This window comes from Prinia subflava, chromosome 4 (genome assembly GCF_021018805.1).
Source record: "Prinia subflava isolate CZ2003 ecotype Zambia chromosome 4, Cam_Psub_1.2, whole genome shotgun sequence".
Lineage (NCBI taxonomy): Eukaryota > Metazoa > Chordata > Aves > Passeriformes > Cisticolidae > Prinia > Prinia subflava.
Window position 1 is genome coordinate 72,895,429 of NC_086250.1, and position 24,076 is coordinate 72,919,504.

The 24,076-nt window shown below is 54.1% G+C and overlaps 3 protein-coding genes across 4 annotated transcripts; all 3 read right to left on the reverse strand.

Annotated features, from left to right (window-relative positions):
• Window positions 1-6: 6 nt before the first annotated feature.
• LOC134550447 (carboxypeptidase A1-like) lies at window positions 7-6,234 on the reverse strand. The gene is given in 11 exon segments (XM_063397156.1): window positions 7-774; window positions 3,723-3,807; window positions 3,988-4,187; window positions 4,495-4,585; window positions 4,762-4,872; window positions 4,978-5,079; window positions 5,158-5,259; window positions 5,358-5,459; window positions 5,537-5,671; window positions 5,846-5,927; window positions 6,110-6,234. Coding segments are annotated over 11 exon segments (1,323 nt in total). The 3' UTR covers window positions 7-586.
• A 694-nt stretch (window positions 6,235-6,928) lies between these two features.
• On the reverse strand, window positions 6,929-12,227 carry LOC134549416 (carboxypeptidase A1-like). Its single transcript, XM_063394961.1, has 11 exons — window positions 12,023-12,227; window positions 10,156-10,237; window positions 9,623-9,757; window positions 9,385-9,483; window positions 8,755-8,856; window positions 8,366-8,467; window positions 8,146-8,256; window positions 7,901-7,991; window positions 7,559-7,758; window positions 7,220-7,304; window positions 6,929-7,147 (listed from the first exon to the last, which is right to left on the reverse strand). Exons 1-11 carry the CDS (start codon window positions 12,085-12,087, stop codon window positions 6,960-6,962), a joined length of 1,260 nt encoding a protein of 419 aa, XP_063251031.1. The 5' UTR covers window positions 12,088-12,227; the 3' UTR covers window positions 6,929-6,959.
• A 2,682-nt stretch (window positions 12,228-14,909) lies between these two features.
• LOC134549417 (carboxypeptidase A2-like) lies at window positions 14,910-22,560 on the reverse strand. Of its 2 annotated transcripts, XM_063394962.1 has the most exons (12): window positions 22,498-22,560; window positions 22,323-22,410; window positions 20,626-20,707; window positions 19,674-19,808; window positions 19,111-19,206; window positions 18,495-18,593; window positions 18,262-18,363; window positions 17,333-17,443; window positions 16,910-17,000; window positions 16,245-16,444; window positions 15,446-15,530; window positions 14,910-15,202 (listed from the first exon to the last, which is right to left on the reverse strand). In XM_063394962.1, the coding sequence occupies exons 2-12, from the start codon at window positions 22,385-22,387 to the stop codon at window positions 15,015-15,017; spliced, it is 1,254 nt and encodes a 417-aa protein (XP_063251032.1). In that variant the 5' UTR covers window positions 22,388-22,410; window positions 22,498-22,560; the 3' UTR covers window positions 14,910-15,014. The 2 variants fall into 2 exon arrangements, with proteins under 2 accessions (XP_063251032.1, XP_063251033.1); XM_063394963.1 differs by lacking the exon at window positions 22,498-22,560 and having other exon boundaries at window positions 22,323-22,471.
• Window positions 22,561-24,076: the final 1,516 nt, after the last annotated feature.

The window sequence follows — 24,076 nt, forward strand, 5'->3', positions numbered from 1 at the left end:
GCAGCAGGTGAGGAAGTTTTGGGTGGGAAGGGACCTTCGAGCCCACCAAGTTCCAGCTCCTGGACACCTTCCACTGTCCCAGGCTGCTCCAAGCCCTGGAAAACTTCCAGGGATGCAGGGGCAGCCACAGCTGCTCTGGAAGTTCCAGCCCAGGCAGGAATTCCTGCCCAAGATCCCACCCAGCCCTGCCCTCTGGCAGTGGGAGCCATTCCCTGTGTCCTGTCCCTCTGTCCCTTGTCCCCAGCCCCTCTGCAGCTCTCCTGGAGCCCCAATAAATCCTGCTCACCTCATGTCCCAGAGCCCAATTCCCTTTCCATCCTCTGCCAGAGCAAAACCACCACCTCCCTTTCTTTTTATTCCTGCTATTTTCATGCCCTTTCAACCCATTCCTTTTCCAAGCCACCAACCCAGCACACCCAGTTTGTGCTTACACCAACTCCAGCTCCAAAACGCCTTTTCCACCCGCTTTGGAAAAAAACCACAAAACAACCAGAGGCTTTCCTCCTCCTCCTCCTCCTATCCCATTTATTTATTTACTGATTTTTATTTACTGACTGCCTCCTTCCCCCCGTGCAGCTGCTGCAGCTCAGTGCGCGTTGTCGCGGGCGTGCTCCATGATGACCTTCAGCGCCAGCCACGTCTCCTGGGCCGTGGGCACGATCTGCTTGGCGGGCAGCAGGAAGCCGTAGCGCCCCGTGTCCCGCAGCTCGAAGGTGAAGGAGTATTTGATGCCCTGGTTGTAGGTCCAGTCGATGGTTCCTCCACTTGCTCTGTCTGAAGGAGGAAAAAACGGGGGGATTCAGAGCCTCCACGGCTTTGTAGGGGAATTCTGTGGGATATATGGCCGGTGTGAGGGGTGGGTTTGGGGGTTTGGGGCTGCCCCAGCAGCTCTGTCTGAGGGAGGAAAAAAAATAGGGGACTTTGGAGCCTCCACGGTTTTGTAGGGGAATTCTGTGGGATATATGGCCGGTGAAATGAGGGATGGGTTTGGGATTTGGGGGTTTTGGGGTTGCCCCAGCAGCTTGTTCTGTCTGAGGGAGGAAAAAAAATGGGGGAAGGGGATTTGGAGCCTCCACGGCTTTGTAGGGGAATTCTGTGGGATATATGGCCGGTGTGAGGAATGGGTTTAGGATTTGGGGGTTTTGGGGCTGCCCCAGCAGCTCCTTCTGTCTGAGGGAGGAAGAAAAACAGGGGGTTTGGAGACTCCACAGCTTTGTAGGGGAATTCTGTGGGATATCTGGCCGGTGAAATGAGGGGTGGGTTTGGGATTTGGGGCTGCCCCAGCAGCTCGTGCTGTATGAGGGAGGAATAAAAACGGGGGGATTTGGAGCCTCCACGGCTTTGTAGGAATTCTACATCTGTGGGATATATGGCTGGTGTGAGGAGTGGGTTTGGGGTTTTGGGGCTGCCCCAGCAGCTCGTTCTGTCTGAGGGAGGAATAAAAACGGGGGGATTTGGAACCTCCATGGCTTTGTAGGGGAATTCTGTGGGATATATGGCCAGTGTGAGGAATGGGTTTGGGATTTGGAGGTTTTGGGGCTGCCCCAGCAGCTCGTGCTGTCTGAGGGAGGAAAAGAAATGGGGCGAGGGGATTTGGAACCTCCATGGCTTTGTAGGGGAATTCTGTGGGATATATGGCCGGTGAAATGAGGGGTGGGTTTGGGATTTGGGGCTGCCCCAGCAGCTCATTCTGTCTGAGGGAGGAAAAGAAATGGAGCAGGGGGATTCGGAGCCTCCATGGCTTTGTAGGGGAATTCCATGGGATATATGGCCGGTGTGAGGGGTGGGTTTGGGATTTTGGGGGTTTTGGGGCTGCCCCAGCAGCTCGTGCTGTCTGAGGGAGGAAAAAAAATGGGGCGAGGGGATTTGGAGCCTCCACGGCTTTGTATGGGAATTCTGTGGGATATATGGCCGGTGAAATGAGGGGTGAGTTTGGGATTTGGGGCTGCCCCAGCAGCTCGTTTTGTCTGAGGGAGGAATAAAAACGGGGAGATTTGGAGCCTCCACGGCTTTGTAGGGGAATTCTACATCTGTGGGATATATGGCTGGTGTGAGGGGTGGGTTTGGGGTTTTGGGGGTTTTAGGGCTGCCCCAGCAGCTTGTTCTGTCTGAGGGAGGAAGAAAAACGGGGGGATTCAGAGCCTCCACGGCTTTGTATGGAAATTCCATGGGATATATGGCCGGTGTGAGGGATGGGTTTGGGGTTTTGGAGGTTTTGGGGCTGCCCCAGCAGCTCGTGCTGTCTGAGGGAGGAAGAAAACGGGGGGGATCAGAGCCTCCAGGGCTTTGTATGGGAATTCTGTGGGATATATGGCCGGTGAAATGAGGGGTGGGTTTGGGATTTGGGGCTGCCCCAGCAGCTCGTTCTGTCTGAGGGAGGAAAAAAAATGGGGCGAGGGGATTTGGAGCCTCCACGGCTTTGTAGGGGAATTCTGTGGGATATATGGCTGGTGTAAGGAGTGCGTTTGGGGTTTTGGGGGTTTTAGGGCTGCCCCAGCAGCTCGTGCTGTCTGAGGGAGGAAAAAAAAACAGGGGGTTTGGAGCCTCCAGGGCTTTGTAGGGGAATTCTGTGGGGTATATGGCTGGTGTGAGGAGTGGGTTTGGGGGTTTTGGGGCTGCCCCAGTAGCTCATTCTGTCTGAGGGAGGAAATAAAATGGGGGGGATCAGAGCCTCCATGGCTTTGTAGGGGAATTCTGTGGGATATATGGCCAGTGTGAGGGATGGGTTTGGGGTTTTGGGGGTTTTGGGGCTGCCCCAGCAGCTCTTTCTGTCTGAGGGAGGAAAAAAAATGGGGCGAGGGGATTTGGAGCCTCCACGGCTTTGTATGGGAATTCTGTGGGATATATGGCTGGTGTGAGGGTTGGGTTTGGGGTTTTGGGGGTTTTGAGGCTGCCCCAGCAGCTCATTCTGTCTGAGGGAGGAAGAAAACGGGGGGGATCAGAGCCTCCACGGCTTTGTATGGGAATTCTGTGGGATATATGGCCGGTGAAATGAGGGGTGGGTTTGGGATTTGGGGCTGCCCCAGCAGCTCGTTCTGTCTAAGGGAGGAAAAAAAATGGGGGGAGGGAATTTGGAGCCTCCATGGCTTTGTAGGGGAATTCTATGGGATATATGGCTGGTGTGAGGGATGGGTTTGGGGTTTTGGGGGTTTTAGGGCTGCCCCAGCAGCTTGTTTTGTGTGAGGGAGGAATAAAAATGGGGGGATTTGGAACCTCCACGGCTTTGTATGGGAATTCTGTGGGATATATGGCCGGTGTGAGGGGTGGGTTTGGGATTTTGGGGGTTTTGGGGCTGCCCCAGCAGCTCGTTCTGTCTGAGGGAGGAAAAAAAATGGAGCAGGGGGATTTAGAGCCTCCATGGCATTGTATGGAAATTCTATGGGATATATGGCCAGTGTGAGGGATGAGTTTGGGGTTTTGGAGGTTTTGGGGCTGCCCCAGCAGCTCTTTCTGTCTGAGGGAGGAATAAAAATGGGGCGAGGGGATTTGGAGCCTCCACAGCTTTGTATGGGAATTCTGTGGGATATATGGCCGGTGTGAGGGATGGGTTTGGGGTTTTGGGGGTTTTAGGGCTGCCCCAGCAGCTTGTTTTGTGTGAGGGAGGAAGAAAAACAGGGGGTTTGGAGCCTCCAGGGCTTTGTATGGGAATTCTGTGGGATATATGGCCGGTGTGAGGGGTGGGTTTGGGATTTTGGGGGTTTTGGGGCTCCCCCAGCACTTACAGATGGTGGTGATGATGCTGCCGTACTTGTACTGGGTGCCGTACAGGGAGGACAGAGCTGCCACGGCCTTGGCAGAAACCTCATGCTGGGAATACAGGGAAAGGGGGAAAGATGAGCCAGAGGAAGGAAAAACCTGTGGGATGCACCTTCTTTCTGGGTGCCAGAAGCACCTCCCAGCTTCCCAATGGATGCAGGACAGAGGTGGCTCCTCCTTGGAGCTGCAGAAGAGCTCCACCCCATCCCAGCCCCTCAAAATCCACCTCACCAGTTCCTGCTGGTCCGGCACCGGGGTGGTGGTGTAGCCATAGGGGTAGAGCAGGAGCTGGGAGTAGCTGTGGATGGAGATGAAAGCCTTGATGTTGCCGTGGCTCTTCACAAAGTCCACGATGGATTTCACCTCGGGCTCCGAGTTGGGGTAGGGTCCGTGGTACGTCTCCGTGCAGGGGTTTCCGCTGGCTCCGGCCTCTGCGGGGAACAGGAGGGTGAGAACACACTGGGAATTTGGGGGCTTCCAAACCCAAGAGGTTTTCCCACCCCTCAGCTGCTTGGTGGTGATCAAGGAAGGCTCCTGAGGCTCCTCCTAGAGATTTGTGTGGTGACTCTCATTTGCCACTGGGGGACATCAAAGCCCTGGTGGAGCCCAAATCCTCCACGGAGAGCAAATCCCACCTCTTCCCCAGGGGACATCAGTGGATCTTTGAGCCAGGAGCAGCTTTGGAGCCCCCAGCTGGAGAGTGGAAACGCTCCACAGGGGCAGGGGGGCGGCTCTGACCTCCAAATCCTGCGTCCCAGTTGCGGTTGGGGTCCACTCCGACGCAGATGGAGCCCGAGTGCTTGGACCTGGTCTTGCGCCACAGGCGGTTCTGGAAGGGCAGAGCCACCTCAGCTGCTGCCCAGGGCTGGAGCTCCACAGCTCGTGGTGATCCCCTTCCCATCCCACGGAAACGTGGATGAGGAGGCTTTGCCCTCCCCAGGTCCTGCTCCCCAGCCCCATCCAGCGCTGCTGTAGGACACAGGGAGAGGAAATGCAGGGCGGTACCTTGGTCTGGGTGAAGGCAAAGCCGTCTGGGTTGGTGATGATCTCCAGGAAGATGTCCATCGTCTCCAGGATGGAGGCCACACCTTCGTTATTCGCGTGATCCTGGACGATCTAGAGAGGATGGAGGTTTGGGGCTCCCTGTCCTCCCTGTGGGATCACCCCCCTGGATCCCACAGCTCCCGCAGGCCGTGTGGCCCCTGTGGGATGTGTCAGTACCTTCTTGGCAAACCAGACGCCGCTGGCCTGTGTCACCCACTCACGGGAGTGGATCCCGGTGTCGATCCACACGGCCGGGCGGTTCGTGCCCCCTGTGCTGAACTGGGAGAGCAGAGACACGGGGTTGGCTTTGTCCCTGTCACCACTTTCCCCTCTGGATCACGATCCCCAGGTCCTCACCTTGAGCACGTAGAGGGGACGGTTCTCGGTCGAGCGGCCGATCTCCAGCTTGCTCACCAGGTTGGGGTTCTCGGCCACCAGCATGTCCATGAAATTGTAGATCTGGGAATGAGGGATGTGGAGAGTTACTCTCTGCTCACTCCCTGTCCAAGAGCAAACGTTTTTTGCCCCAAAATGCCTTAAATGTTGTGCTTTCCCACCTCATCTATGGTGTGGTAGGCCTCGTAGTTGAAGGTGTTGGTGTCGAGCGGCAGCTGGCGGCTGCTGCGGAGCATCTCCATCTGCTCTTCATCCAGCAGGGCCTGTGGGACACGGGGTGGGGTGAGCCTCGTTCCCACTGGAATTCCCGCTCCCCTGCCTCCCCTGTGGCACTGCTGACCTGCATGTCCTCGATCATGATGGAATAGGAGACCCCTCCGGCCTCCAGGTGGGCTTTGACCGCCTGCAGGCTGGGGAAGGGCACGCGGATGTCGATGGGGAGTCCGAGCCCGCGGGGAGCCAGCCAGAAATCCAGCTGGGTGGGGAAAAACGGAGATACGGGATCAGATCCTGCCTCGGGATGCACTCCCCCAGCACCAGCCTGTCCTGCATAATCCCACATCCAACCCCATCCTTGCTTTGCTTGGGAGGGTAAAACAAAGGCCATGGGCTGGGGGGTGTCCCCAGAATCCACCTCCACACCCAATACCTGCAGATGCTCCAGCTCCTGCAGCTCCTGCACCTTCTGCAGCTCCTCATCGCTCTGGGGGACGACGCGCAGCACCTGGTGCCTGTGGGGTCAGGGGGTGCTGGGGGTGTGCATTGAGCTCCGGCCCCCTTAGTGCAGCCTAACCCCACCCCATCCATCCCCCCCATTCCAGGGGTTTCCCCTGAGCCTTTTCCTTGTGCTCCCTCGGGGCTGAACCAGCTCCTGTCCCCCACCCCGTGCCACCGTCCCCATCCCGGCCCCTACCCAACGAAGGTCTCGGTGCAGGTGGCCACTGCCACCAGGGCAGCCAGGAGCACGGGGAGCCTCATGGTCAGCGGGGAGAGCCGGTCTCACATCCCAACAGCGCCCTGGGGCCTCTTAAATCCCATGGGATGGCGCCCCAGCCCGGCCCCTCCAGCTGTCCCTTTTCCCAGAGCCCTGGCAAGGCCAAGGTCAGGCCCCGCCGTCCCCATCCAGGCACTCCCAGTCCCGGCCAAACCTGTCCCAGGAACCAGCCAGGGCTGTGGTGAGTCAGCTGCCAGCAAGGTGAGACCGGGAGGTGCCAAAATCCCACAGCCTCCAGCGTACTGAGGGCAGGGAAAGGATCAGTTTGGGTTGAGAATGTGCAAAATGCAGATTTTCGCTTGGGGCTTGGTGAGCTGGGTCCCTAAACCACAGCGGTGGGGAGACTGGTTTGAAATTTGGCAGAGGAAAGTGGTGTAAAGCTTGGCCCAGGACAGAGGTCAGAGCAGGTGACAGTTGTCCCAGGTGCCAAAAATAAACAGCAAATGCTGGGAGAACCTTGCACCCAGTGATGGCCCTGAGGCTGCCCCATGCCCCTCCTTGCACCTCCCTGGGAAGGGTTGATGAAGCAAAGCTGCTCAAAACCCCACAAATTTGGGGTTTGTTGCCCAAAAAAACCCCATCTCCTCCCATGCTGGCTGCTGGCTCCAAAGGAGGGGGACTTTGAAAAGTCACAAGGGAAAAATCAACATCTGCAGGGCTGGGAGTCCTTTTCCATCCTTTTTTGGGGGGGTTTTAGCATGAAAAAAATGAGAGTGCCTGAAACCACTGAATCTCCATGAGGATTTATTGAGAGGAGGCAATGCTGGGGTCAGTACGGGTGCTCCAGCACGTGCACCATGATGTCCAGGAGCGCCGGCCACGTCTCGGTGGCAGTGGGGACGATCTGGGAGCTGGGCAGGAGGAATCCGTAGCGCCCCGAGTCCCTCAGCTCCAAGGTGAAGGAATATTTCACCCCGTTGTCGTAGGCCCAGTCGACGGTGGTGCCTCCCGCCATGTCTGCAGGGAGAGGAGCCCGGGTGGGAGCGCGTTCCCGAGGGATCTGCACCGGGGTGAGGGAGGGACACTCACAGATGGTGTTGGCGATGCTGCCGTAGGTGTATTTCGTCCCGAACACGGCGGCCAAGTCGCTCACGGCCTTCTTGGCCAGTTCGTTCTGCAAAGGAACCACCAAAAGTGGGGCAAGGGGATCTAGAGCCCACCATTCCCCATCCCTTCTGCTCTAGGTTTTCCCAATAAATCCTTTAATTTTTGATGTTTGAGGTCCATCCCACAACCACCCTCCACCAGGACCCGGGTGCAGGGGTTCAATATTTGGGTTTATATCTAACAAGAGGAGCAGGGAAGCTCTGGGGTGCTCTGCCTGACTTTGCCAGGGGGTCACAGCCCCACGTTTTGGGGCCATCTCACCATTTCCTGGTGGTCGGGTGCGGGCGCCGTCTTGTATCCGTAGGGGAAGAGCAGCATCTGGGAGTAGCTGTGGATGGAGATGAGGGATTTCACGTTCCCGTGGGCGCGGATGAAATCCACGATGGCTCTCACTTCCCTCTCGGAGTGGGCGTGAGGGCCACGATAGGTCTCGGAGCAGGGATTGCTGCTGGAGCCGGCACCTGGAGCAGGGGGAGGAGGAGATCCAGAGAGGATCCCTCAGGAAGGGTTTCCATCCCTGGGTTTCTCTGCTCTAGCAGAAAGTTTTGATGTTTTGAGGCACAAACAATGCCCAGGGTGGTGACATGGTGGCCGAGGTCTCACCTCCAAACCCAGCATCCCAGTTTCTGTTGGGATCCACTCCAACGCAGCGGGATCCAGCATTGACAGACCTGGTCTTGCGCCACAGGCGGTTCTAGGAGCACACGGAGAGGAGACGGAACAGGGATGTGAATTCCACCCCCTGCCCAAGCCTCTCCAGGGATCCCACATGGGGAGGAACATCCCACCCAAAACCCACGGACAGCCGTGGCTGGGGACAGCGCGGGTCAAGATCCCCCCGCACTCACGGAGCTGTGGGTGAAGGCAAAGCCGTCGGGGTTGGTGATGATCTCCAGGTAGATGTCCATGTCCTCCAGGATGGCCGTGATCGAGATGTCCTGCCCGTATTCCTCGGCCATCTGTGCATGGAGAGGAGCAGGAGCTGCCCCGGTGTCCCTCGGAGATGAGGGATGGGACGGGTGCAGGGTGAGATTTGGGGTCCCACATCCCAGGGGATGCCAAGGTCACCTTGTTGGCCATCCAGACGCCGGTGGCTTGGGTGATCCATTCCCGCGGGTGGATGCCGGTGTCCAGCCAGATGGCCGAACGGTTCGATCCCCCGGTGCTGAACTGGGGGAATCACGGGATGGTTGAGGTGGAAAAACCCTTCAGGACCACGGAATCCAACCTGTGCCCTGTCCCCACCCTGTCCCCAGCCCAGAGCCCTGAGTGCCACATCCAGGTGTTCCCTGGACACCTCCAGGAATGGGGATCTCAGAAATCCCTGGGGAGCCATTTCCAAGGCCTGACCACCCTTTCCATGAGGAAATTCCTGCTGGTGTCCAACCTGAGCCTCCGTTGGCACAACTTCTCATCCTGAGGGGGGATTTTCAGGGCGAGGCTGCCTCAGCACCCACCTTGAGCACGTACAGGGGCCGGTTCTCGTAGCTCTGCCCGATCTGGATCTTGCTGACGAGGTTGGGATGGTCCTCCACCAGGACATCCATCCAGTCGTAGATCTGCAAGGAGGAGCTGCTGCGTCACGAGGCTCAGCCTGGTTCTCACCTTTTGGTTTTGGGGGTGTCCAGCACTGGATGCAACAAGCAGAGCTTCCCTGGGGAAGAGCTGGTGCTTCCCTGGAGCCCTGGGATTTCCCAGGGGAAGACCTCGCGCTTCCCTGGAGAGCACGAGGTGGTTGGGGCTCTGTGTGAGCAGGCACATCACAAGGTTTTTGGAAAAGTAGAAGGCACGGTGAAGGAAAAAGCCCTGAGACCCCCCCCAACACCACCACATCCCTCACCAGTCCCAAGCTGGGCTCCGAGCACTCCCAAAGTGAAGCTGAAAATGTCTTCCACAGGGTAGGAGGAGATTCCAGGAGTGGCCTCGCTGCATGTGGAAGGTTTCCCAGTCTCCCATCTCAGCTAAAACCCTCCCAAGGAGGAGAAACATGTCCCAGGGAGGTCTCACCTGTCACCAAGAGCTCACCACGACCCTCACATGGATGTGACCCCCGTGTGACCCCAGCAGGACAAAGCAGAGAAAGGTACCTCATCTATCGTGTGGTAGGAGGAGAAATCGAACGTCCTGGAGCTTCTCTTTACCCTCCTAGACCTCCTCATGCTTTCCTTTTCTTCATCCAGTAATACCTGGTTAGGAGGGGGGAAAAAAAATGGCTGGAAGGAGCAGAGGGTTGGATTTTTCTTCCATCTCTTGATTTCCAACTTTTTGGACTTTCTCTCAGGGTTGAGGTGCAGGAGCTCGTCCTGTTCCCATCACAGCCATTACCTGCACGTCCTCGATCATGATGCTGTAGGAAACATTGTGGGAGTACAGGAGTTTTTTGACTCCTTGGAGGCTGGGGAAGGGCACCCGCAGGTCCACGGGGTGCCCGGGGATGTGGGGGTGACGCCAAAAGTCCACCTGGGGAGAAGAAGTTGAGCTGAAAGGGAGAACTCGGCCCCATCCTAGGCTGGTGCTCATCCACTGAGCTCCCCAGCACCTCCAGGGGTCTCACAGGAGTTTCCATGAAGGATCTAAAAAGGGTTTTTGGATAAATTTTGGGCCACAGATGGATGTCTGGATAGGGACCTAGAGAAATGTTTCATCCCAAGTTGTTTGAGTATTTATGGGGTGTTCCCAGTTCATCTGAAACAGCTCTGAGCTCAAGGAGCCCCAGGTTAAATTCATATTTATGTGGTTCTAAATGATACATCTCCAAAACGGGGAGGAAAATTGGATGGGATGGCAAAAGAAGGAGGGAGCCCTGGATTCGCCAGGGTCTGTGACCAGGGGGGTGCTCAGGACCCCTCAGAGCTCACCTGCAGCTCCTCCTGCTCGCCCAGCACCCTCAGCAGGGCCATCTCCTCCTCGCTGCTGGCCGTGACACGCAGGACCTGGTCCCTGCAGGGAGGCAGAGGGGTCACAGGGAGGGGGCTCTGGGCTGGGGAAGATCCACACTGGCTCAGAGGGTTGGAAAATGCACCAATTTGAGGTGTTGAGAGAAAAAAAATGCAGGTTCAGAGCAGCCATGGTGGGGAAAGAGCAAGTGCTGGGGAGCCTGAGGTGATCTCCAGCCTTGTTTGATCAGCTCCCAAGATGCTGGGGAATATCTCACATGGATATGTTCTATATCTATGGATGTGCTCCCTAGCAGAGGTCCCAATCCAGCCTGGCTGGGCTTCCCAAGGGCAGGCACAGCCCCTGGAGAGGAGGAAATGTTCTGTGGGAGAGAGGTTTTCTCACCTGGGATCGATCCTTTATCTCCAACCTCTCCTGTTGGGCAGTGCTCAAAGCCGCTCCCAAAATGGCACAAAATTCCTCCACCTCTCCCCTTTGGTGCCTTTCATCCTCTTATCTCCTCATTTATCAGTTTAACGCCTCCCCAGGGTGATAACGATTCCCATTTGCCCATTCCGTGCCCGGGGCACTCAGGCAGGCATTCAATCCCTGCCAACTTTTCCAAAATCAGGGAGCAGCCCTGACATTCCCTGCACAGCCTTGGCTTGCAGCTGCTGGGATCCCTCCCAGCTCCCCCTGCCTGGAGGAGAGCGATGGGATCCTGCACGGATCCCTCAACCACGGCATCGTGGTGAGGAGGAAGGAGAGCAGGGAGGAAGGAAAGCAGGGAGGAAGGAAAGCAGGGAGGAAGGAAAGCAGGGAGGAAGGTGGGTCAGTCACATCACAGAATATCCTGAGCTGGAAGGGGCCCACGAGGATCAAATCCAACTCCAGCCTCCCCAGCAATCCTACTCTGTCCTTGGCAGCGTTGTCCAAACTCTCCTGGAGCTCTGGCAGCCTTGGGGATGTGAACATTCCCTGAGGAGCCTGGGCAGTGCCCAGCATCCTCTGGATATCCTGATATCCAACCTAAACCCTCCTGGCACAGCTCCAGCCACTCCTGGGTCCTGTCCCTGGTCATGAGCTCTCCAGCTCTGGCTCCAGCTGGTGGGATGTTTTTATGGATAGGTTTTCCCTGCTCTGAACACAGAATTCCCACTTTCTCTACAAGTTACTTCTCATTGCCCATCCATTCATTCAGCCCTTTCTGGAAATAGATTGGAGGCTTTGGGGCTTTTGGATTGTCCTGACCCCCCTCTACATTCCATGTCCCCTTCTCAGCCTCAGTCCTGGACTGTGCTGTTCTCATCTCCAGGAGCCACAGCCAGGATGTTTGTCCTGGAAAAGTGCTGCCCTCCCTCCACAGGGCCCCTTCTGCAGACACATCTTGTTCTTTCCCACGGCCTGTTATTCCCAGCAATCCTTGGCTGTTATTCCCGGCAATCCTTGGCTGTTATTCCCGGCAATCCTTGGGTTTTATTCCCGGCAATCCTTGGGTTTTATTCCCGGCAATCCTTGGGTTTTATTCCCAACAATCCTTGGATGTCTCCACAGCCATCGAGTTTGAGCCATACACATCACGCCCTGCTCCTCTGGGATTCTACACCCCGGCAAAGCTTGGAGCGATGCCCTCAGGGCTCAGCATTCCCTGATTTCCACCTGCTGCATGCTCCAAACCTCCCTCCAAACCTTGGCCAACACCAAATCTTTCCTAGCTGGGAAAAATCCCTGTGGGATTTCCATCCTTTGGGATGTCACCCTGAAGGACAGTGGTGGGGACGGGCCTCTCTGGCCTGGATCCCCATCCCAGCCATGGCATCCCACCACCCCTGCTCCAGCAGGACTCACCCCACGAAGAGCTGCTCGCTGCTGGTGGCCCCCAGGAGGGTGAGGAAGACCAGGAGGGTCTCCATGGTGGGTGGGAGCAGAGCCACAGCCCCCAGCACGGACAGAACCCCTCGGTGCTCGTGGTCCCTCCGGGAGCTCCTCACCGGGGCTGTGTCCACCGTCCCCGCGGCGTCGGCAGTGACAAACAGAGCAGGCAGGAAGGGCTCCCGCGAGCCCAAATGTTTGCTTTATTTGGCAAAGTCAACACGAGAGCAGCCAAATTAGGGAGGATCTGATAACGTCTTCCTCGGTGAGCGCGTCCTGGGTGAGTGTCCCTGCTCCCAGCCCGGAGCTGCCGTGGGCACGGGCGGCTCCCAACCCACGGGCGTGGGACGGTGGGGACGGCGTGAGCCCCAAAACCACCAGGAAACAGCTCTTTGTTGCCATGAGCTCCTTCATGACACATTGCTGTGAGTAATTACCAATCATAATTATGATTGGTAATGCGTGTGTAATGACAAGCTACTACAAAGGTACTTGCAGAGAAAGCAAGTGTTTAAACATGGACTTATTTATGATTACATACATACACACACACACACACACACATATATATATAAAATCTAAAATATATTATTCAAATTATTCACCAAATCTAAAATATATTATTCAAATTATCCATCAAACCATTCCCAGGAGGGAGGGTCACTTGATGGTGGACGAAATGAAATCTCACTTCAAAGCTGATGGAAGTCGTGGAGCTCGGAGGTGCACAAGGACGTTTACCCGGGGTAATGCTCAGACAGAAGGGCTCATTTTTGGGTAGAAAATGAGTTGGTTTTATGTTTTCAGTGTAAGCAGTGGCTCTGGAGCAGCTGTCTGGGCCTATCCCAGGAGGTCAGTTTGTCAGAGGTGTCTTTGTTCCCCGGTTAAAGCAGCGCCTTTGTTCCACAGGTTACAGCAGGGCCTTTGTTGGGCCTTATCTGCGCTGCCCCTGAGCTCCCACCGCGCTTGTCAGGGATGCTCCGGGTTCCTGGGCTGTGTTCCCAGGCTGGCAGGCACCCCCAGGGCAGCCTTGTGCAGCTGCCATCCTCTGTCCGTGCTTTTCTCCATCAAATCCGGGGGATTCTGGCTGCCCCGAGGGCAGGAGGTGCAGTGGGGAAGGTGCCAGGGTCTGCTGGGGCTCTGTGGTGCAGAGCTGGTGCTGTTGGTGAGGTGGTTCCAGGGTTCTCCTTGAGGTTCCTGGGGTGGTCGAGGTGGGGAGGGACCATGGAAGGTCTGTGTCCATGCCAGGATGAAGCACGGTCAGCTCTGGGGACCCACCAGGTCCCTCCTTGTCAGATCTTGGAGTCCTCCAGAGATGGAGGCAGCACGGCCCCACTGGCACCAGGTCCTGCTGCTTCTCCTCCTGGTGAAAAGCATTTCCTGATGCCCCTCCTGGCTCTCCCTCGTTCCAGCTCTCCCTGTCTCTCCCATCACTCTCTGTGCTGAAGATCTTGGCTCTGTTTCCTCAATAATCTCCTTCCTTGGGATGGAAAGTCCCTGCTAGGTCCCCCCACTCCACACCTGTGCCATCTCCAGCCCGTCTCCCCTCATCCCACCCTGTTCCTCTGGGTGGCATCCACTGCTCCAGATCTCCCTGGAGTCAGACCTGGATGAGCTCTCCTCATGCCAGGCCCTTAAAGAGGAGGGGACAGGGGGCCTCAAGCCCTGGATGGTTGGAATGAGCTTCCAAGGTCAGAGTTCCACATTCCCAGCCCAGGCTCCTCAGGCTCTGCAGTTCCTGCTCTGGAGACAAGAGCTCATCCAGGTCCAGGAGCCTTCTGTGTTCCCCATCCCTGGGATTTACCACCAGGGGATGGGATTTTGGAAACCTAGGTCAGTTTGGGAAGCAGCTGCCACTGGATAAGGCCGTGAGCAGAGGGGCCAGGGCCACGTGGGTAGCACTGGCTGCCCCAAGCATGGGTTTGCTTCCCAAAACTGCTGCTTTTAACCCAAACCCTGGGGTACTTCTCTGTGCCTCAGCTGCGCCTTCCCCTTCTCCTGCCACCAGCTCGGTGCCCTGAGTCCGCAGGGTTTTATCGGCCACATCAGCGCTGTTTGCTCTCCTGCCAGGCTCCCCAGGGTGAGTAACTCACCAGCTGCTGGGGGTCACAAGACACCGAGGTAAACCTGTCAGACTCGATAATCACCACAGCAGCAGCCACCGCTAATCGCTGATCCTTCAGGGCCCCCTGAGCTCCCTGCTCTTAATCCCCCAGAGATCTGCAGGGTGAACAACGGGACCAGGGGCTCCAGGGGCACTGGGTGCTGGAGCAGGGAGGTGTCCTCCCATCTCCGTCTTCCCTCCAACCACGTCCACTGGGAAGGTGTGGGAGGGAGGAAAGGGGCAGCCAAATATATGAGGGTGTACTTTTGGGGACAGTGGTCTGGGGCCTGGCAGGGTCCTGAGGCTCATTAGGGGAAATTAAATTCTTTTAATCAGTTCCATAGCCTGGATTATGCTGGCTAACACCAGGGCCTCTGCACCAGCCCCTTCAGCCTGGAGAGGAGAGGGATCCAGGGAGAGCTTCCAGCACATTCCAGGGCCTGGAGGGGCTCCAGGAGAGCTGCAGAGGGACTGGGGACAAGGGACAGAGGGACAGGACACAGGGAATGGCTCCCACTGCCAGAGGGCAGGGCTGGATGGGATCTTGGGCAGGAATTCCTGCCTGGAATGGAATTGCCAGAGCAGCTGTGCTGCCCCTGCATCCCTGCAATGTCCAAGGCCAGGCTGGACAGGGCTTGGAGTAACCTGGGACAGCGGGAGGTGTCCCTGCCCATGGCACTGGATGGGAGGGTTGTGTCCCAAAATCTCCTCGGGGATTTGTCACACACAAGGAACAGGACACGTGTCAAACACCACGGGGGGAATGCACGGGGGGTTTATTCAGCCGCTTTTATCACTGCAGCCATCACAGCACACCAGGACTGACGAGCTGGTGCTGCACAGGGCTGACTCCCGGCCCAGCCCTCAGGAGGACTTGTCCCGCACGTGCTCCATGATCCTCTTCAGGCCCAGCCAGGTCTCCTTGGCAGCGGGGACGATCTGGTTGGCGGGCAGCAGGAAGCCGTAGCGCCCCGTGTCGCGCAGCTCGAAGGCAAAGGAGTATTTGATGCCGTTGTCGTAGCTCCAGTCAATGCTGCCTCCGCTGGCTTGGTCTGCAAGGGAAAGGGAGATGATGCAGAGGGGTGAGCAGAGGAATGGGGAGGTTCTGTTTCCCTGCTGTTTGTATTTTGGGGGACGAGGATGAGCTTTGGCTGGGAACGCTGCGGTGCGATGTGTGACCAGGGGTGTCACTGCACAGGAGCCTTGTGGCTTCCACGAGGGACAGACCCTGAGGGGAGGACAGGGATTGGTGTCCTGGGACAGCCCCTAAAAGCTCTGAGGGGTAAAATACTCACAGATGGTTTTGCAGATGGTGCCCACTTGGAAGGTGGTGCCATAGAGGGAGCGGATGGAACTGGCGGCAGCTCTTCCCAGAGATTCCTGGAGGGGAGAAGATGAAGGGAAAGTCAGGAAGCAGCCACACTTCCCGAGATTAAACACTGGGATTTCACCAGAAATCTCCAAACTGCTTTGGAGATGGTTCACACCACAGTCACAGCTTCCACAGCATTTCTGGGGAGTGCCACTACAGGTGAGTTAACTTCCAGCAGGGTCTGTAAGCGCTCATCCAGTGTTTCTCTCACTGGCTTGTCAAGGGAAGGCTCAAGAGATACCAGAAATTCCCAAGGCAGTTGGGATCTTCCAATACTCCAAGGTCAACTTTGTGCTCACTTCAACTGCGTTGTGAGGGTTGGGTGGAAAACAGAGCTGGGTTCTTTGTGAAGGAGGGGAAAAAGGGAACAAATTGCCACAGGGGAACTGCAGTTAGGTATTAGGCCAAAACAAAATCCCCATGAGATGAGGGAAACTTTGGGATGAGCTTGAAAAAGCAGTGGAATTCTTCTTTGGAAATATCAAAACAAAACAATTAATCCAAACTCAGGCTGAAATTGGCTCCGACTCCAAAGCCCTTTCAGCACAGGGTTAGAACAGAGACCTCCAGAGGTCTTTCCCATTGGAATTACGATTGTGAGATCCACATTGCCTCAGAGATATTATTCCAGCTGCGATGCTGTCATTAAGGAAGGGCATGGAAAGTACGGAAAGGCAGCTGGACAGAAGGGAAGAAGGTAAAGCCAAGTCCTTCTGTCTCACCAGCTCGGCGTAATCGTCTGGCCTGGTGCATTTGTATCCGTAGGGATACATCAGGAGCTGGGAGTAACTGTGGAGGGTCAGGAAGGCCTTGAAGTTTCCATGATTCTTGATGAAGTCGACGACAGATTTCACTTCCACCTCGGAGTTGGCGCTGGGCCCGTGGTAGGAGTCGGAGCAGGGTTTGTTGCTGGCCCCAGGACCTGGAGGTGCAAGAAGGGAACAAATCTGTGAGGAGTGGAATTCCTGGGAGGTCAGGGCAGACCCACACAAAGCTGGGCTTTGCTAAGGACAGGACTGCAACCAAAGCAAGGCCTTAAACACTGATTAATGCTCAAACAGCAGCGACAGAGTGTGAATGTTCAAGGGATGTACTTTCACATGATGCAACCCGGAACAGGTTGCCCAGAAACCCAGGGATCCACATTCCTGGGGGTATTCTGTGGTTGGATGGGGCTTGGAACCACCTGGGATAGTGGAAGGTGTCTTTGCCCGTGGCAGAGGGTGGAACTAAATAATATTTTGGGTCCTTCCAACCCAAACCACTCTGTGATTCCATGATTCCGTAATTCCATGATGCTGCCTCATCCTGTGCTCAGGGTGATTAATCCCCTTTGTAAAGGCAGCTGCTGGTTCTGTGTGACAGGATCCAGAAGCTTCTTCCCTACCTCCAAAACCTGCATCCCAGTTCCTGTTGGGATCAACTCCGACGCAGACGCTGCCGGGGATCTTGGAGCGGGTTTTCCTCCACATGCGATTCTGCAACAGAGAAAAGCTTCAAAAGGGAGCAGATCTGGGTGCTGGCACCAAAACTGCTGCCCAGGAAGAGCTGCCACCCATGAGGGATTGATCCTAGGCATGATCCCGAGAGTATTTCAGACTGGTAAGATGGGCCAAGGCTCAAAAACCGAATGTATTTACTGAAACTGGAGTATTTATTTGGGTTAGGATGGTTTAGAGCAATGAGGATCTTTGCCCAACTCTTTGGTAACTCCTCTCACAGCACTCAGACTTTCAGAGCCCCCTTCCCTCATGTTGATTATTTCCTTGGAGGAGCCAGGAACGTCCCTGGGCTCAGAGAGCTGACCCACCGAGGTGTGAGTGTACACAAATCCATCAGGGTTGGCGACTGGCAGCAGGAAAAGATCCATCCTGTCCAGCAGGGAGGTGATGGAAGCGTCGGTTCCATAGTCAGAGGCAATCTAGGCAGAGACAGAGCACACCCTGCTGAGCACAGTAATTCCCTCCCAAACGTTCATTCCCTCACTGTTTGGGATAGAGGAAAAGCTGGATTTTGGGGCAGGGAAACAAGGAACATCCATTATCTGCTGCCTGTAACTGTTCCTTGTTATACATGGAGTGAGCAGTGAATCTGTTTTATTATTTTATTCTGAAGACAGCAGGTCTTCAGAATAAAATGGAAGGGGACAACAAAATTTTCTCCTCCCTGTCCCAGAGGACAGACCAAGGCTGGCACTAAGACTGAGATGGAATAGCCAGGTTGGGAATTCTCAATTGTGCTGCACTGAGAGAGCTCAAGGAGCTTTTGGACTAAACTGGGGCACAGGGTTGTTCTTGGGGGTGGTTCTGTGCAGGGCCAGGAGTTGACTCCACAATCCTCTGGGTCCCTTCCAGCTCAGCTTATTCTGTGACTTCTCTGGTGGCTCAATCATTTCCAGCAGGATTTTAATCCTCATTTATAGAGAGCTGGAGGTCTGGGCATTTTGTGGAAGGAAACCAACCCCACCACATTTTTCTGGGTGAGCAGAGCAAAGCAGCAAAATAATCTCAAAGTTATTTGTGTAACAATTTCACCTGAACCACTACACTTTGTCTGCCTGAACCCAGCTGTCCTAACAGGACAGAGTTTTCCAATTCCAGGTGGAGGCAGCCGCCACATCCTCAGGGAGTCAGGGGCTTTGGGGAGGTGAATTAACTGCACACACAGAGGGGTGACACCCTCTGAAAGACCAGGAAACATTCCCAAGGCAGGCCAGAGCTGCCTGCCAGCCGCAGGAACCTTGTTGGCGATCCACAGGGCGCTGGCCTGGGTGACCCACTCGCGGGAATGGATGCCGGCGTCGAGCCAGATGGCCGGGCGCTTGGAGCCTCCGGTGCTGAACTGGGAAACCAAACACGAGTTTCAGACCCTGACACCTCCCAGTCAAGGGCATCCCATCATGGATTGGGGTGCTCCTGGCTGTGCTGTCTGTCCTTCCTCCCTGTGGAGGCACTCTGTGATTTCTGTCGTACCTTCAGGACGTACAGAGGACGCTTCTCGTAGGATTCCCCGATCTGGATCTTCTCCACAAAGCTGTACTCAGCTGCAAGATGGTCCAGTTCTTCATTGATCTGAAATGGAAGGTCACGAGGACGTTAACATCATATCTGGGGACATTCACATCATATCTGGGGACATTCACATCGTGTTTATGTGTTCTGCCATTCCTTCCAGAGAATCGTGGGCTGATCCAGGTTGGGAAGCCCATCCCATTCCAACCCCCTGCCACAGGGACACCTTCCACTACCCCAGGCTGCTCCAGCCTGGCCTTGGACACTCTCAAGGATGGAGAAACCACAGCTTTTCTGGGCAAAAAGGTCTTTATTTCCCAGTTTCAAGATCCCTTAATTTCTCTTTTCTTTTGAATTTTGACAGAGCCTGCAGGAGAGTTTATGGAATTTTGATCAACTCTGCTGGGGACAACACTGGCTGATTGTTCTGAGCACAAAATTAACACTCCAAAAAACAAACCCACGTGCCAGAAAAAGCTGTAAGGATATTTTAGATCCTAACATAGGATGTTGAATTGAAGACAGAGTGCAAAAAGACCAGAAAAAAATCAGAATACCCTTCCCCTGAGGTACTCACATCCTCCAGGGTGTGGTAAGCACCAAAGTCAAAGCTGCTGCTGCGCTGCCTTTGGGTGCTCTCGGCCATATCTTGCTGTTCTTTATCCAGAACATCCTAAAATAACATTCAAATGGTTAATGAGAAGTGTCTGCTTCACTTGCTAGAAGATAAATAAAGGAAAAGGCAGTGAGTCAAGGATAGTTTAGATGCCCTTTGGGATTCCTGCTCACGAGGAAATGTCAGATTAGTGCCCAAATGGGTGATTTTTATCCATAACCACTCTCAGCAGAGTTTAGTGAACGATGAGTAACTTCAGTGTTTGGATTCCCAAATGTCTGGGGCCAGAAGTCCACGTGGAATTCCTCAGGGGTTGTCAGAAGAGCCCCGTGGAGTTTATTGATGTCACTACTCAGAGAACACCGACAGCAATCCGTGGATTGTCTCTGAGTAATAATCCACAACCTACCAAAATAAGGGAAGGATCCCACAGAAAACACAGAGTGTGGAAAAGTGGGAGTGAGGCCAAACTGTCCATCAGTTTCCAAAAGATGTAAGAAATCAGTGCCAGTGGCATTGCCCACCTGCAGGTCTTCGATCAGGATGGAATACTCAATCCCCTGGGATTCCAGGAAGGCTTTCACCGACTGGACACTGGCAGCAGGAATTCTCACATCCACGGGGCGGGCAGAGGCAGAGGGGTTGATCCAGAAATCCAGCTGGAGAGAGAAGGGAAATGGATTTGGTTTGGGGAGGGAGCAGCTCCTGCAGAGTTTTAGAAATGCTGATTTCTCCCAAATCCAACGCCCTGGCAGAGAGGAGCCCTGGAATGCTCCGTTCTCTGCGGCCTCACCACAACCTTGTATCAGTTCTTGTGATAAACTCAATGAAATAACAAATACAAAGGGGCTTGAATCAGCTTTTTCATTGGCTTCTAGGTTTGGTCACAAAAAAGAGAGGAAATTTTAGTTGTCTCTGATGATTATTTTATTATTCTCCCTTTTACTAGAAATAATTTCAAGAAAAACTCCATATTCCAGTCTTAGGTAACATGAAAACCATTTCATGTTTATAGCCCTTTGGTAGGACTTTTCCAAATTTTAATTTCTAAATTATTCATATTTTTTTTAAGGCAGTGATTTTAGAAAGGGATGTTAAAAATTCTCACCAATGGCAATAAGAACAGTAATAACCTGGAATTGTACAGTGTGTTTTCCTGTTTCAATACAGTATAGACCACTAATAAATTCCCTCCATAACTCTGTGAGACAAAACATTGCCATTCCCACTGGAAAAACAAGTTTTTCTACACCCAGATTAAGATCTAACAATTCAAATATGATGTAAACCCAATAGGAAAAAAAAAATCGATTCTGGCCCTCCTGAACACTGAGCTGGCACTCGAACTTGCAAGTGAAATTTAAAGTGTTGAGAGAGTAAATTTATTTACGGCAGCTGCCCCAGGGTGATGGGAACCCTCGGATGAGATGCAGATTCACACCCTGATTGTGAAATATTCCAAAACGCCTCACGCACCTCCAGGTGTTCCAGCGATTCCAGAAGCTGCAGCTGCTTCACCTCCTCCTCATTTTTGGTCTTGATTCGGAGGACCTGGTGCCTGCAATAAATCCGAGTCTTCAGGAGGGGGCCGGGTGAACCGGTTTGTTCTTGGGATCGCTAATTCAGCGTTAATTGTGTGTTAATGGCTCCTTTAATCACTTGATTGTCACCCAAGAGTTCAAACAACAACCTGCACCTTCCTCCTAAACCCGACGGCGTGGACGCGTTTTAAACCAACAACGATCGATCCTGCATCCATCGGTTGCTTTTTGGCAGCAACTCGTGGGAAAAGGAAAAAAGAAAAGAAAGGAAAAAGGAGGAGGAAAGGAGGAGGAAAGGAGGAGGAAAGGAGGAGGAAAGGAGGAGGAAAGGAGGAGGAAAGGAGGAGGAAAGGAGGAGGAAAGGAGGAGGAAAGGAGGAGGAAAGGAGGAGGAAAGGAGGAGGAAAGGGGGAGGAAAGGGGGAGGAAAGGGGGAGGAAAGGGGGAGGAAAGGGGGAGGAAAGGGGGAGGAAAGGGGGAGGATCAAACGTTTAGGGAGCGAACATTAACCACGGGACCTGTTTCACCTTCCTGCGGGTGTCAGACACTGCCGCTGCTGTCAGGGCTGGCACCAGCAGAGGGTGGCCCGCACATTCCAGGAGGGATGAATCAGCCTCTGGAAGTGCCGATGGACTCAACAGCCCCGTCACTGCACAACTGGAAACCTTTTTAAGATGGAAATGAGGTAAAAAGGGTCTCGGCACAGCGGGACCTCACCTGCTGAGAAGGGGCTCGTTTAAACCACGTTTAAACCACGTTTACACCACGTTTACACCACGTTTACACCAGGATCCTCTCCCTGGCCAGCAGGGGGGGTTTTGTTGAACCGAGTTAAATCCCCTCTGAAGTAACTTTTCCACATTAATAACTCATTACTGGATTCTCTATCGCCATAAACTTTATCTCAGGATTGGATTCTGCCCTGAATTAACCACAGATGAGGAATGGAGTCACGAGAATTCAGCTCAGGGTTAAATAATCAAAATAGCCCCTCCTGGCTTTACAAATCTCTGAGTTTAGGGACACTCTTTATATTATTTTTATTCTTAATCCTTAAACCTTCATACACAGATTTGCTCACTGGAATCTGGAGCTCACTCACTGCACCTCAGGATTTATGCAGTAGGATTTGATAATCTTTAATTATTAAGGCTCTTCCATGGTCAGTGAGGCTGTGAGGAAATATACCACGGGATAATTTTTGAAATGCCACATAAAGATAAACCTTTAGAGTGTAATGGTCAGAAATGAGGATTTGAAAGGTTTAGAAAGGTGGAAAGAAGAGGAAGAAAGAGACGTAAGAAACTTGGGGAAAGAAAGGGAAAGCAGTGAACTCTCTGATCTGAGGGCAGGTTCTGGTCTTTCAGTTCTGCTTTCGCAGTGGGGTTCACCTCAAGCCAAAACCAAGCCTTGGATGAAAGGATTTGAGGATCTCAACCCCACAGCTGGACCCTTCTCCTTAGAAAACCCAAACTGAAGTAAAGAAAGGTTCCCTCAAACACCAGAGCAGCAAAGCAACGAGAACAATCAGTCACAAAAACCAAAAAATGTGCCCCGAGCAGATTTGGTGAAGTTGAAAAGCAACAAGAGAACAGCAGCCCTAAAGGAAAGGTTTTCCACAGAATGTCACTCACCCCACAAAGGTTTCCAGGCACAGGGAAGCCCCGATGAGGGCGCCGAAGATCAAAATCAGCTTCATGTTTGCTGGAAATTCAGCTGGGCCTGGCAAAGGGGAATTTATACAGAGCTTTATTTTTCAGATAAAACACACCTGATAGAACCTATCACTCCACATGATCAAGTTCTCACATTTATCAGAGCCTTCAAGGCAACCAGCAAGCAAGAGGCTGATTTCACCTCCAAAAAAATATTTTCCACTGACACATCCAAACCAGGGGGGAGGAGTCAGTCCCAAAGCTCTGACCACAAGAATGTGCGTGTCCTTTCACACGTTTTTAGGGCAGAGGAAAACAGGGACAGACTGAACTCATCCCAGCTCTCACTGGGGGTCACGAGCTCTGCCAGCCCGCTCTTGGTTGTGGGGATTTTGAGTTGTCCATTCCTTGTTCCAAAGGATATTTGGGAAGTTGTTGTCCACGTAGGAGGGCCTGGAATTCCTCCTTTGGGAATAAACTCCCGTGGGAACACCCAGCTGTGGCTGTCCCACAGTTGCAGGTAGGGCCACAGGGCTGCTGGATAAACTTTTTGTTTATCCAAATAGAAAGGTTTCAGAGGGACAGCCAGGAGCTGACCCTGCTGTCACACCTGGGGACAGGACACAGGGGAGATGTTCAGCTGCTCAATCCACCTCGGGAAAGGAAAGGAATTCCCTGACAATTCCCAGAGGAAACTTTTAATGAAGACACTCAGCATTTGTCAGCACCTCCCTGAGGAGTCTCCTCTCACCTCCACTCCTACCCTGCTCCTCCACAGTGTCCTGTTGTGTTCACATTTCCAAGCAAAACCTTTGTCTCGAGTTTTTGGGAACAAAGGGAGCCCCGGGCACGGATTAACCCTGGTTTGGGGTGTAGGACTGAGTCATCTCGTAACTGCTGTGTCTTGGGGGCACCAGGAGAACTGCTCTGGTCTCTAAGGTTCAACCAAACAAAAGATCTCCACTGCCTCAGCTTGAACCAAATGGTAGAAATGTGTCCCAAGAGACAGGAACCATCACAGGAGTGTCCTGCTCCTGGAGCTACAGCAACTCTGGTGGAAGTCAATTCCCACCTGCAGCTTCCAGACTCAAATATTTCATAAGGAATCAGCTGACTGCCCACACCACCTACCACGGGTCACTCTTTGAAAACAGGAAGGAGGGATTTAATCTCGGGGAAAATTAGAGCTTGTTTCATTACTCATGCTCCATCCCACATGGATTTAAGGGCTGCCAGGAGACCCTGCCAAACCTGACGTCAGGATCCAAAGTATCCTGACAGGCTCTGAGTGCCCTGATCAGCATCCTCTGGGGCCTCCACCCACTGCATTTCAGGAGCTGCATCGAAATCCAAACCTTGGACTCACCCCTCATCCCCTGGAGGGGCTGCAGAGCCCCAGCAATGAGCTCCTGCTGTAGCCAGGAGGTCCCAAAGGCTCTGGAGATAAACCCTGAGCCACAGCATCCATGGAATTGGAGAGAGTCCAGAGGAATCCACGGAGCTGCTCCAGGGCTGGAGCCCCTCAGCTCCCAGGGAGCCAGGCTGGGAGAGCTGGGAATGCTCACCTGGAGAGGGGAAGGCTCCAGGGAGAGCTTCCAGCACATTCCAGGGCCTGGAGGGGCTCCAGGAGAGCTGCAGAGGAGCTGGGGACAAGGGACAGAGGGACAGGACACAGGGAATGGCTCCAGATTGGGAAAGGGAAAATTTGGGCAGGAATTCCTGCCTGGAATGGA

What these genes read in the sequence shown, in the direction of transcription:
- LOC134549416 (XM_063394961.1), bottom strand. Translation starts at nt 12,087, where the DNA reads ATGGAGACCCTCCTGGTCTTCCTCACCCTCCTGGGGGCCACCAGCAGC. An exon ending in GCGAGCAGGAGGAGCTGCAG is followed by an intron (nt 9,758 to 10,155) that starts GTGAGCTCTGAG and finishes TCTTCTCCCCAG; the next exon opens with GTGGACTTTTGGCGTCACCC. An exon ending in CTGGGATGCTGGGTTTGGAG is followed by an intron (nt 7,759 to 7,900) that starts GTGAGACCTCGG and finishes CCCCTGCTCCAG; the next exon opens with GTGCCGGCTCCAGCAGCAAT.
- LOC134549417 (XM_063394962.1), bottom strand. Translation starts at nt 22,387, where the DNA reads ATGAAGCTGATTTTGATCTTCGGCGCCCTCATCGGGGCTTCCCTGTGC. An exon ending in CTTACCACACCCTGGAGGAT is followed by an intron (nt 18,594 to 19,110) that starts GTGAGTACCTCA and finishes CTTCCATTTCAG; the next exon opens with ATCAATGAAGAACTGGACCA. An exon ending in TTGTGTACACTCACACCTCG is followed by an intron (nt 17,001 to 17,332) that starts GTGGGTCAGCTC and finishes TCTCTGTTGCAG; the next exon opens with AATCGCATGTGGAGGAAAAC.